General features: G+C 40.7%; 1 protein-coding gene across 3 annotated transcripts in view; it reads left to right on the top strand.

Moving 5' to 3' along the window:
* FSTL4 (follistatin like 4) overlaps positions 1 to 12,391 on the top strand; it is a 353,517-nt gene that overhangs the window by 326,519 nt on the left and 14,607 nt on the right. For 2 of the 3 annotated variants that reach the window (XM_079968105.1, XM_079968103.1), the window contains 3 exons: positions 6,479 to 6,640; positions 8,266 to 8,400; positions 10,461 to 10,487. In XM_079968105.1, coding sequence (XP_079824231.1) covers positions 6,479 to 6,640; positions 8,266 to 8,400; positions 10,461 to 10,487 — 324 coding nt within the window. The remainder of the gene's footprint in view (positions 1 to 6,478; positions 6,641 to 8,265; positions 8,401 to 10,460; positions 10,488 to 12,391) is intronic. The other variant, XM_079968104.1, reaches the window with a different exon arrangement.

Below are 12,391 nucleotides of genomic sequence, written 5' to 3'. Positions count from 1 at the left end.
TAAGAGAAAGTTGGCTTTTGTAGCAGCCTCAGTACACAAATCTCTTTCCTTCAGAGAGAGACTCTAACAAATCTGGCATGCATTCTTCCAGACAGTTCATGATTAGTAGGCTTGGCAAAGTCAGAAAGCATACTGTCAGCCTGCTTAGAGACTCTTATGGTGTGTGAAGCTTATTGTAATGAATGGCAGAAAATATCCTAACAGCACAGTGTGCCTTGATGGTTTTATGGATAAAATAAGGTAAAACCAAATGCCTGATTTAAAATGGAAGCAAGGTTCAGTTCCTATCTTCTCTCTCCACAATTGCCTCCAATCACTTTAGTTCAAGTTACACCTGAGCTGTCTTTTTTTACATCTTTGTAAACAAAAGGACTTGAAACCATGCTTCCCTTTCTGATATCGCTTACAGTATTCACCAGAACTATTTTTAGTTCTGGTGAATAGACTTAAGAACTATTTTAGTGATCAGTAGGTAGGTACAAGATAATGGAATCTTTTTGCGGATAGTCACCAGAAGGAAATAGCTCAAGGGATATTGTGGATGAATATAATTGCTAGATGTTCTTCCTTTCTGAAAATAGCACTGGGGACATATTAATTAGAAGGGTTCCTAGCAAGTTTTAATTCTGGGTTTTGGTGTTCCAAACTGAGTTACCACGCAAAAAAAAAAAAAAAAAAAAAACAACAACAACAACAACAACAACAACAACAACAACAACAACAACAAATCACACATTGTGCTTGCATCTAAAGTTTGTCAGCCGACATCATCCTCTTGAAAGTACCTTCATTGTGGTAATATTATGAACTGAGCTAGCTCAATTTGGTGAATATGGCCCCTCTGTGATACACTTTAAAAATATCTAGTCAAGTTCTTGCAAAAAATGCAACCTGGGAAGATTGGAGGTCTCTCACTATGTGTGCAGATTAGTGCCAAGATGAAATAATGGAGGGAATGAACAATAAGAGTTTTTCATGGATTCCTCCACTCGCAAATGACAAATTCATGTCAAAAGATGAATTTCACAAAGATTTGATGCATGCTGATTGTAAACAAAAAATAAGTATTTTTGAATCTTTGAAATTGTATAAGATTTGGTTCCAATGTCCAGTCTAATTTTAGTGTCTGTGTATTATTTTTCCACTAGAACTGCCAAGATACGCTTCCACACCACTCTAACAGATTTTGCTTATTTTGCTTATTTGGGTCACACTCTACTGAGTGAATGTAGGATTCAACCCCTTCTTTCTTCAGTTCTTGTTTAAACACCAACCAAAACTATTTCAGAATACCATTTTAAATTGGATATATGAGGCTGGTTGGGGCCCATAGATCAGAGAGCATTCTCAGTATCGCCACCACCATTTTTTTGCAGCATACAAAATCAAAAATGCAATTTTCAAAAATCCACACATGCAGTTACATAAGAACCCATCCCTCCATTTTACAATGCTATAGGGGAAAAACCTTCACTATACAAAACATATGGCAAACACAAATGTGAGTGACATCATAACAATGTGACTAAACTAGCTTGGCTGAGGGGAAGGGAGGCAGCGTAAGGAAATTACCCTAAATTCACTGAAACATGTCATGGTGCTGAGAAGAAGAAAAATCAAGGTAGCTTTCAACAGTGGTGAAATTTACTTTTTCAATACAAAATGCTGCTATATACAGTTGCATATCAAACTAGCTATTTGATAAATGTGTGTTTTCCTCAAATGGGGCCTTATTCTATCTATCCTTTAGAGACAAGTGAATTCAAACAACACTTTTTATTGCATCTATTCCGGTAGCAGAAATGTTCAAACTGTGATCATCTCAGAAATGCCCTTCAGACAGGAAAGCAATGTCTTCAACATGCTCCTTCAGGATAGATATAACTCTCACTGATGTTAATGGTGTTAATTTGTATTTTATGACAGAGAAGATTCAGCCCAAATTGCTCCCTGTTGCTGGTGTTTACAGTTTTATTTATTTTTACTCACAAGACACCAGGGAGAGGACACAGAATACTGCCCTCATTCTAACGTGTTTTCATGCCAATTCCACTTCATCACCTGCCTTTAACATGAAGAATGAGGGTGTTGCTCCTTGCTCTCTCAAAAAACTTGTGCATTTTTTTAAAGGTTCACATCAGTGCTGGGATTGCATTCACCACCGATCCTAAGTTTTCATGAGAGCTTCCCATATTTTGCCTGCCCAAACCTCTGAAATATCTTGCCTTGAGTCCTGTCAGGGGGCAAGATAAGGTATAAATAAAAATACAAAATAATAAAATTCCCCCCTCCACCAGCAATTTTGCAGCCTGAAAAAAACATTGGGGAAAGACAGAGGGTATATTTAAGTTCAGCGTTAGTACACACCACAAGCACAGAATTCACCTCTTCAAATACCACCAGCACGGTACATCCCATCTGAAAATCTAGTTTTGCCCATTTCATCTCAGCACTAAACCAAACATAGTTTTATTGGCTGGACTACTAAAACGTTGAGTTGTTGACACCTATGTAGGACTGAGCTGTTGATGGCAAAATCAAGCAGTTTCTAATGCATGAGTTGGTTATTTTTAAAAGCCCTTGGAGTAAATAAACAATTAGATTAGAGTCAAATTTGCAGCACAACCCACCCCCCAAGAATTACTTATTAATCTCTCATGTTAGAATTCTGTAAAGACCAGTGTTTCTTTTAATAATTTGTGTGTTATTTATTTATTTATTTATTATTTCATTTAGTGAACTGCTTCCCATGACAAACCTCAAAGTGATTTATACAAACACACACACTTACACACTTAAAACAAATGCATATATATATATAAACATTTCTTGAAATACATATAAACAATTTAAACCACAACAGTATGTACATAAAATCATTCAAATCCAATACAGATATGAACTGGGATTAAAATCTCCATAGAAGACACAGCAAGAGGCAAAGAGAATAGAGATCTGATATATAATGGGAGGGAGTTCTAAAGGATAGGGGCCGCCACACTAAAGACCTTGACAGCATTCAGAATGGGCCTCTTGGTAGGATGACATCTCCCGGATACTTTCTCCCACAGAATGCAGTGATTGGTTGGGTATGACACAGGCCTTTGGGTATCCTGGTCCCAACCTGTCTAGGGTTTACACACCAGTAACAGCATTTCATTATATAATAATAATAATAATAATAATAATAATAATAATAATAATATAAATAAATAAATAAATAAATAAATAAATTATTTATACCCCGCCCATCTGGCTGGGTTTCCCCAGCCACTCTGGGCGGCTTCCATAGAAACCAAAAATACACTAAAATATCACACGTTAAAAACTTCCCTGAACAGGGCTGCCTTAAGATGTCTTCTGAATGTCAGGTAGTTGTTTATCGCTTTGACATCTGCTGGAAGGGCGTTCCACAGGGCGGGCGCCACTACCGAGAAGGCCCTCTGCCTGGTTCCCTGCAGCTTTGCTTCTCGCAATGAGGGAACCGCCAGAAGGCCCTCTGCGCTGGACCGGGCAGAACGATGGGGGTGGAGACGCTCCTTCAGGTATACTGGACCGAGGCCGTTTAGGGCTTTAAAGGTCAGCACCAACACGTTGAATTGTGCTCGGAAACGTACTGGGAGCCAATGTAGGTCTTTCAAGACCGGTGTTATATGGTCTCGGCGGCCGCCCCCAGTCACCAGTCTAGCTGCCGCATTCTGGATTAGTTGTAGTTTCCGAGTCACCTTCAAAGGTAGCCCCACGTAGAGTGCATTGCAGTAGTCCAAGCGGGAGATAACAAGAGCATGCACCACTCTGGTGAGACAGTCCGCAGGCAGATAGGGTCTCAGCCTACGTACCAGATGGAGCTGGTAAACAGCTGCCCTGGACACAGATTTGACCTGGACATGGACAGCTGTGAGTCCAAAATGACTCCCAGGCTGCACACCTGGTCCTTCAGGGGCCAGTTACCCCATTCAGGACCAGGGAATCCTCCACACCTGCCCGCCTCCTGTCCCCCAAAAACAGTACTTCTGTCTTGTCAGGATTCAACCTCAATCTGTTAGCCGCCATCCATCCTCCAACCGCCTCCAGACACTCACACAGGACCTTCACCGCCTTCACTGGTTCTGATTTAAAGGAGAGGTAGAGCTGGGTATCATCCGCATACTTATGAACACCCAGCCCAAACCTCCTGATGATCTCTCCCAGCGGCTGCATGTAAATGTTGAAAAGCATGGGGGAGAGGACAGAACCCTGAGGCACCCCACAAGTGAGAGCCCAGGGGTCTGAACACTCATCCCCCACCACCACTTTCTGAACACGGCCCAGGAGGAAGGAGCGGAACCACTGTATGACAGTGCCCCCAGCTCCCAGCCCCTCAAGACGGTCCAGAAGGATGTGATGGTCAATGGTATCAAATGCTGCTGAGAGATCCAGCAGAACTAGGAAACAGCTCTCACCTTTGTCCCTAGCCCTCCGGATATCATCAACCAGTGCGACCAAGGCAGTTTCAGTCCCATGATGAGGCCTGAATCCAGACTGGAAGGGATCCAAATGGTCCGCTTCTTCCATGCGTGCCTGGAGTTGTTCAGCAACCGCTCGCTCAATCACCTTCCCCAAGAATGAAAGATTTGAGACTGGGCGATAGTTGGCCATTGTGGCCTCATCTAAAGATGGTTTTTTTAAGAAGCGGTTTAATAACCGCCTCTTTCAGCGGGTCTGGGAAGGCTCCCTCACGGAGGGAAGCATTCACCGCCCCACGAAGCCCATCGCCCAGTCCTTCCCGGCTAGCTTTTATAAGCCAGGATGGGCAAGGATCCAGGAGACAGGTGGTTGGTTTCACTCGTCCAAGCAGCCTGTCCACATCCTCGGAGGTAACAGATTGGAATTGATCCCACTCAACTTGACTAGACAAAACTCTAGCACTCTCCCGCCCCGGCCCTGCTCCCACGGTGGAGTCTACTTCTTCCCGAATCTGAGTGATTTTATCTGCAAAAAACTTTGCAAAATCATTGCAGGAGAACATGTGGCCCGTACTGGGCCCCGATGTTGCAGGTGGTTCCGCTAAATTGTGAACCACCTGAAAAAGTCTTCTGCTGCTGTTTTCTGCAGATGCAATAGAGGCGGTGAAGAAATTCTTCTTCGCCATCGCTGTCACCACTTGGTAGGCTCGACGTTGAGCTCTAACCTGTGTCCGGTCAGATTCGGAATGAGTTATCCGCCACCGGCACTCTGGCCATCTCAACGATTGTTTCATTGCCCTCAGATCCGTGGAAAACCATGGGGCTGTCCGGGCTCCATGCAATCAGAGAGGGCGCTTCAGAGCCAAACAGTCAATAGCCCTGGTTAACTCCACATTCCAGCAGGCCACCAGGGAATCAGCTGAAAGGCCATCAACATGGGATAAAGCATTCCCTACCACTCTCTGGAAACCATTTGGATCCATTAAGTGGCGGGGGTGGACCATCCGAATTGGTCCCACCTCCCTGCAGAGGGGATGGGTCGCAGAGAGGTCCAGTTGCACCAGGAAGTGATCTGACCATGGCACTTCTTTCGTTTCGCTTTTATTATTATTATTATTCATAAATATTTTTTGTTGTGTTTCTTTTTTAAAAAAACACAAAACATAACAGCCTTTCAGATACACATCAAATACATTTGCTCTGCCGAGCTTGTGACTTCCCTCCTTCCCTTCAGCTGGTTTTCCAATTTCTAATAAATTGTATGCGCATTTTAACTGCCAGTTTCTGTCCTTCAGTATATATATATCAAGTCCATTTTGGTCCATGGTCAGATACTATTTTTACATTATGTTACAAGATTTATTTCAGTCCTCCTAGTGTCTCCACATTTTTGCAATTATCTTTCAAGTACTCAATATATTTACTCCATTCTCTTCGGAATTTCTGGTCGCCCTGGTTCCGGATCTTAACAGTCAGTTTGGCTAACGCCGCATAGTCCATCACACCAGTACCAGCATTTCAAACCTAGCACAGTAGCTTATTGGTAGTCAGTGCAACTCTTTCAGCAGCAGTGTAATGTGGTGTGTGTGTGTGTGTGTGTGTGTGTGTGTGTGTCAACTTTAGAGTACACAATCAAAAGTAGAAGAGTGCCAGTGGAAGGTTGCCAACTCTTTCTCATCCTGCCAGCTGTCAACTCAAAATCATGCACCCAAAAGGTGCTTTTCTTTCTGCAGGGAAAAGATACAGGCTTACCACATAATTTCCCAGCATTGCAGAAAGGTACTTGGAGTGCAGTCTTGAGCAGTTAAATGATAGGAAAGGAAAAGTTTACAGCCCCTTAAAACAAACACACACACACACGAGAAAGAAACATGAAATTGCACATAATGTATGGTTTGGATCCATAATGTTTGGGTCCTCTATATCCCTAGCTGCCACAACAGTACCGTGTTGTATGTTGTTGGTGCATAAGAGCTGACACCTAACAGCTTAGTTTAAAGCCACCCATTGTTTTGTTTTTTCTCTCTCCACAGTGCCACCAGTGATTCGTGTGTATCCTGAAACCCAGGCACAAGAACCCGGGGTATCAGCCAGCCTCAAGTGTCATGCTGAGGGGATCCCAAATCCCAAAATCTCCTGGCTAAAGAACGGCATTGGTATCATGCCCAAATTGTCTAAGCAACTGATGCTATTAGGTAAGGGTAAGAAAAGTTTGCTTTATCTGACGTCAAATGGAACTGAATTTTTGCTTTTTCTCTTTGCAAATTCAACATCAGTCAATACTTTCTACGGCTTCTTAGGTAAAATCTGGATCAAGTGCTGCTGTATTGGTTGAGATGAAAAATAATTGGCCCTGTGATGCACCAAATGGGATGAAAATTAATTGGCTCCGTGATGAGTCTCCAAATGAGTCTCACCAAATTGAGACTCACCAAATGAGTCTCAATGGTGGACGCCCTGTGCAAGGGATTTTGCTGGCACTATGGGACTTTCTCCCCTTTCCCCACCCCATGCATCCCATGTGTGAGGAGGGGTAAGGAGAGGGGAAATCGTTCTGTCTGACAATCTGAAATGCCTGTGCTGACAAACAAAGCACAATGCTGGATTCCTCCAGTACACTATCTCTTTTCATATACATATTATTGGAATGAACAGAACATTATTTTCTGTGTTACTGGAGTTAACAGAGCAGGCCTGTTGCACATGGGGGGGTGTGGAGACTCCATGGAACAGAAACCACCACATCCAAAGCCCTGTTGGATAGCAGGGTGGGACAATTTTTTGTTCCCTCAAGGGTGTGTGGCAGCATAAGTACCATCCTACTAGTGGGCCTCTCACCTTTACGCAATATGTACACTGCTCAGAAAGCCCCTCCATGAGCCAAATGCTGGCTGAGGAACTGTGCCCTAAAGCAGCTCTCAGTTCTTTTCATCAGTTTACAGTAAATTTCTCAATTCCTGTATAATTGCCACTTTTAGAATCATATATTCATAGTGTCAAACTGCCTGTTAAAAAAGCTATAATCAAAATTAATATCCCAAAATTCATGTACAGGCTTTTAAACAGACTCTGGAAGGCCACATGTTTTTCAAAGAGTTTTACAATGCTGCTGAATGGAAATGATTTTATGTGGTTTTACTTCAATTTTTAATGGTAAGTTACTGGCCGGTGAACTGTTTTAGACAGTTGTTTTAAGTGGCTGGCGTTACCAAAATGTGCCATTGTATTTTATGGCCAGTTTTGCTTCTTTGTGAAGGCTTTGCTTTAAAAGATGCCCTAGAAATATGTGAATAAATACAAGAAATGAAAATATTATCAGAAGTTCAAAGATTTATCCATCTGATAATATATTGTCTACTGACATTCTCTTATTCTTAGAAAGATAAGTAAACTTTTGTGACTTTCCAATGTCATGGTAACCAATCATTCATCCTCAGTATTTCTGCACTTCTTCAACTGTAAGCAATCTCAATTCTGGAACAATGAGTTCAAAAACATAATTGTAAGGCTGAAACCCTGTGTTGTATCCCACATAGTTGCCCTGTTACTGTTAACACAAGGACTTCCTCTTGCACCATAGAACTTCCTTTCCTCTTCTCTCTCTCTCTCTTCCCAGTCCTCCAGAACAGATGGGCAGGTGTGCAAGGCAAGGAAAAAGTCCTTATGCTAACAGAATTACTTTGTTGGATAAAACCCTCTGAGCCTATTTGATTTCACTGGAACTCTCTGTCAAGTAACTGCATTTAAGACTGCAGCCTAAAAACCTCACTTTCCAGAGCTTGTTACAATTTATAGCTTTTGTGGATCTTTTTTGTTGCAGCAAATGGAAGCGAACTTCACATCAGTAGTGTCCGATATGAAGACACAGGTGCCTATACTTGCATTGCTAAAAATGAAGTGGGAGTAGATGAAGATATTTCTTCTCTCTTCATTGAAGATTCAGCTAGAAAGACTCGTAGGTTTAACTTTTACACACACTTTCTAAGCTCTTTACTATATCTAAGGTTATGGTTTGAATTTTAAAACTGTGGATTTAATTGAATGGTACCAAACTGGGTTTTGCCTGAGTAAAGATTCACATGATCAAGCTTAATTTCAAAGTAGCTGTCTGCTTCCCATTTATCACCAACAGTATTTAATTAATTACACAATTCTAAGGGACTTTGTGGTTCCATTCACTGTTGTTATTTAAAACTAACAAACTCTGGTTAAGAACTTCCACATTGTTCCTTAGTAGTCTGCTCTAATATATAATGAGTCTGAAGCAAAGACGTATTTGATCTTCACTCCTGAAATTCTGCATGGAACATGAGAAATTTAGTGATGGGTAGACCTTCTCTGTGGTTTGGAATTAAGCCTAACCCCCACCCCCAATTAGTTCAGCAAACATCCAGCACAGTGTAACAGCAGCAAGAATGCATTGGCACCTAGAAGTTTTCCTGCAGACTCTGCCTCTTTTAGCTTGTCTGGAACACTTGCTGCCATATTCCCTCTTCTAGTAAATCATTCAAGGCTGGGGATTATGCAGGTGGTTCCATCCAGGTCAGGAGCATTATAGGCTATGGATAAATCTCTAGGTCCTGTTATGACATAATCTAGAACACACCAGGGATTAGAAACCTTCAAGCTTGCTGCGATTATCTTTATATCCCCATGATGTCCTCCATGAGATCATTGATGCTGGGGCAGCAAAATCCATACCTGTGGGGTCACAGTGTTATTCAAGGCCACCATGCTCTGGCCTTATTCTGATGGCATCTGCTGGGCTATGTTATGGCGTAGAGTTTAGGGGTACTCTTTTGCTCCTGTTTTGGAGTTTAAAGTGCTCCCAAATCAGATCCATACCACTAATGAAACCTCATGGAAGTCTTGCTTATAAAATATCTGCAGGATGTCTCCTGATTTGAAGAAATATGTGCAATATGATACAAGGTTCAGCTTGCATAGCAGGGAAGAATGCAAGATTTTCATTGACAGTCATAGAATTACATTCCTTGTCATTCTAATTAAAATTGCAGTCAATTTGTATCTCTCATTTTCTTGATGCCTAAAGCTAACAAGGCACTGCTGCAAAAGAAAAATATTTGAAGCTATCTGTCTATTGTTTTCAAAACGCAACACAAGATTGGTCTCACAATCCTTTGTAGCATCATGGCAACCATTGCATAGGACTGTGTACAGCCAGCTTTACACATTACTTTTCTAAGATACGCCAACAAGATATTGCATTTAAAAATTTAGTGCATGAATTTGACAAGCATGTATTTTCAAATGGGCATATAATCACAAAACAAGCCCTAGGCAACTGGGATTGACTACAACTCCCTAACAAATGTGCCTTCAGTCACCAACGCACAATGGAAGATCAGCCCCAGGCATTTGTTCCACAAGTAAGAAATGTAAATAAATATTAGGGAAAAGAATAATAGTAATCTCCATGGCAAGGCTGTTTTTGCCAAGAGAAGGCTGTAAAAATAAATTAATTAAAAAATAAAACTTTGAACATCAAAATGCTCATTAATGAATATTAATGAAAAGAAAGTCTGCTTAGCATTATGATTTCTGTAATTATCTGTTAGAAAATGCATTGCATTTACAGCAAGCTTTCATGTGGTTACAGCTTCTGTGTGATTCCACAAGATAAAAGGCCATTATTGTGGAAAGAGGAGAACTGTCTGCTCATGAAGAGACATGTTTTGTAATCTTTACTTAGGCAAAAATCAAAAATATGTAATTTAATGAGAATTTTCTCTCGATAAAAACTTTGATGTTTGCTGTGGGGGAGGGGCAATAGATGCTTCAACAGAAAAACTGAATTTGGTGAAGTTTATTTTGTCATATCTTTACTCAAGTGACATCATGTTTCTGAATTAATACTGTAAAGCTATCAGAGGAAAAACAGTTTTAAAAAACCAGAATGTTAAATTCCTTTAATTGCTGTAATGAAATTTTGACAATGTTTTTTTTTCCTTTTCTTGATCATTTTCTGGCTCTCCCATTTCTCTGATGCTGCAGTTGCAAACATACTGTGGCGAGAGGAAGGTACTGCAGTAAAATTGTCTTGTTGTAGTGATAATGTGCTTGTCTGCTTTAATAATTCCATAATGGACCATTCTCCACTGATTTGCCACTAACTTTAGCAATGTCAGCAGGTCTCAGCTTAGCACACAGGCAAACCCAACAAATAACTGGTAGAATATTAGTGATGCAACTTTTCTAAAAGACTCTTAAGTTTCTATGATAAAGATTTTCTGAACAGGCATTCAGAAAGTTAACAACATTTGAAAACAGATTCTTAAGTATGTAATCATCAGCAGAAACACCAGAATGAAAGTCACAATTTACTATACTTTAAGTGGAATGTAAGTACTCTAATTTACACCAACAAATCCTGCTGTTCTTTGTTCATTTACATCACTTGAACAGATGTTTATTTTCTAGGCCACATATTTCAGCTCCATATTTTTTGCTAAATAAATATCAGGAAAGCTGTTGCTCTCCTTCCCTTCAACCATGTAGAACACTGCTTACTCCAGTGACAATTGTTTATTCAGCTTGATCAGATTTATAGTGAATCCTACACTTCTAGTCTCTGTGCAGGTTAAAATAATCCTTAAAACCTTAATGGATTTACTTATTGAGGTCTGATTCATATATCACCACAGCAGAGCAAGATGTGTTTTCCTTGGCCTTATCCCATGTCACCATGACGATATATTAAAAAGCTGGACCACATGATGGAGCCAATTGCCAAGTGTTCTTCCTACCCAACCAGGAAGGAAAGGTGATAGTTGCCACACCCCATGATTCTAGCCTTCTGAGCATTACTGCAGCACTGTGGGACAATTCTGCAAAAAGACTCTCTTAAGTTCTCGCAGGAGCCCTAAGTATTGAGATATGTCTACAAGAAATTGTACAATGAATCGCCAGTATAAATATTTGCTGGGCAGTAGGAAATAATATAATTTTTCCAGAGTTTCACATCAAGTGAATACCTACCATATTAATTTGCATGTGCAAAAGCTGGTCAGGGACAGTTAAACAATTGGTTGTTTAACTTATTTTGGCATGTTGATCATGAGATGGCATGTCCTAGTGGTTCACTGATTGGGCATCTATCGCAGCTAAGATGAACTCAACGTTCCATGAATGGATGAAATAATTGGCCTGTGTTGACTCTGTCCAATTAAGCACCTTTAGTATCATAGGATCACCGGGTTATTTCTTCTTCCTAGAAAAAGCCTCTGCAATGCTAAAAGGGCACTGGAACACACCTTACATGAACATGATATCCTGCATCGATCAAATCTTTCCTTGGAGTCAGAGAAGCAGGATTTAGCTCTACCATCAAAATACAGTTTTTTTCACAAAATACTAGAGTGGTTGTTTCTGATGTTCTAGGCTTGTGTGCCCATTCAAGAGAAGTGTGCCATAAATGGGGAAAAGGTAGTTTAACTGTAAGATCTGGTATAGAAAATTTCAGGCTATGAACTTTTGTGGACTTATATAGATTACGTAAATTAAATAAACTCTAAAAAGTTAGTAGCCTGATATTTTTAACTAGCATGCTTGGTACTGGCATATAGGAGGGACCAGGACCTCTGTCCCTGCTCCAGAAACCTATGGCATTTCCATGCAAGGAATAGGGACCTTTCCTGCTTGGATTCTTTCCTTGGTCCTGAAGGGAAACTTCTTATCTTTAAGAGCTCTCTTCTTTAAAATGTGGTTACTTGGAGCAGGGTGTACATAGGCTTAGAAAGCTTGAGTAATGCAATGCTGGTTCTAATGAAGGCTAGAACATGGACTACTGCATTTTCCTCATGGAAAATTCATCAAGGCTATGATAATAAACCACTAATGCTTCAGCAACATGAAATTGAGTCATAGCATTACCATAAATATCTGCTTTAACGGCAGGGCAAATGAAAGCTGAAATGTGAACATGC

The sequence above is a fragment of the Podarcis cretensis genome, assembly GCF_951804945.1.
Source record: "Podarcis cretensis genome assembly, chromosome: 2".
In the NCBI taxonomy this organism is placed as follows: Eukaryota; Metazoa; Chordata; class Lepidosauria; order Squamata; family Lacertidae; genus Podarcis; species Podarcis cretensis.
This window is presented reverse-complemented; position numbering and strand designations above follow the sequence as displayed.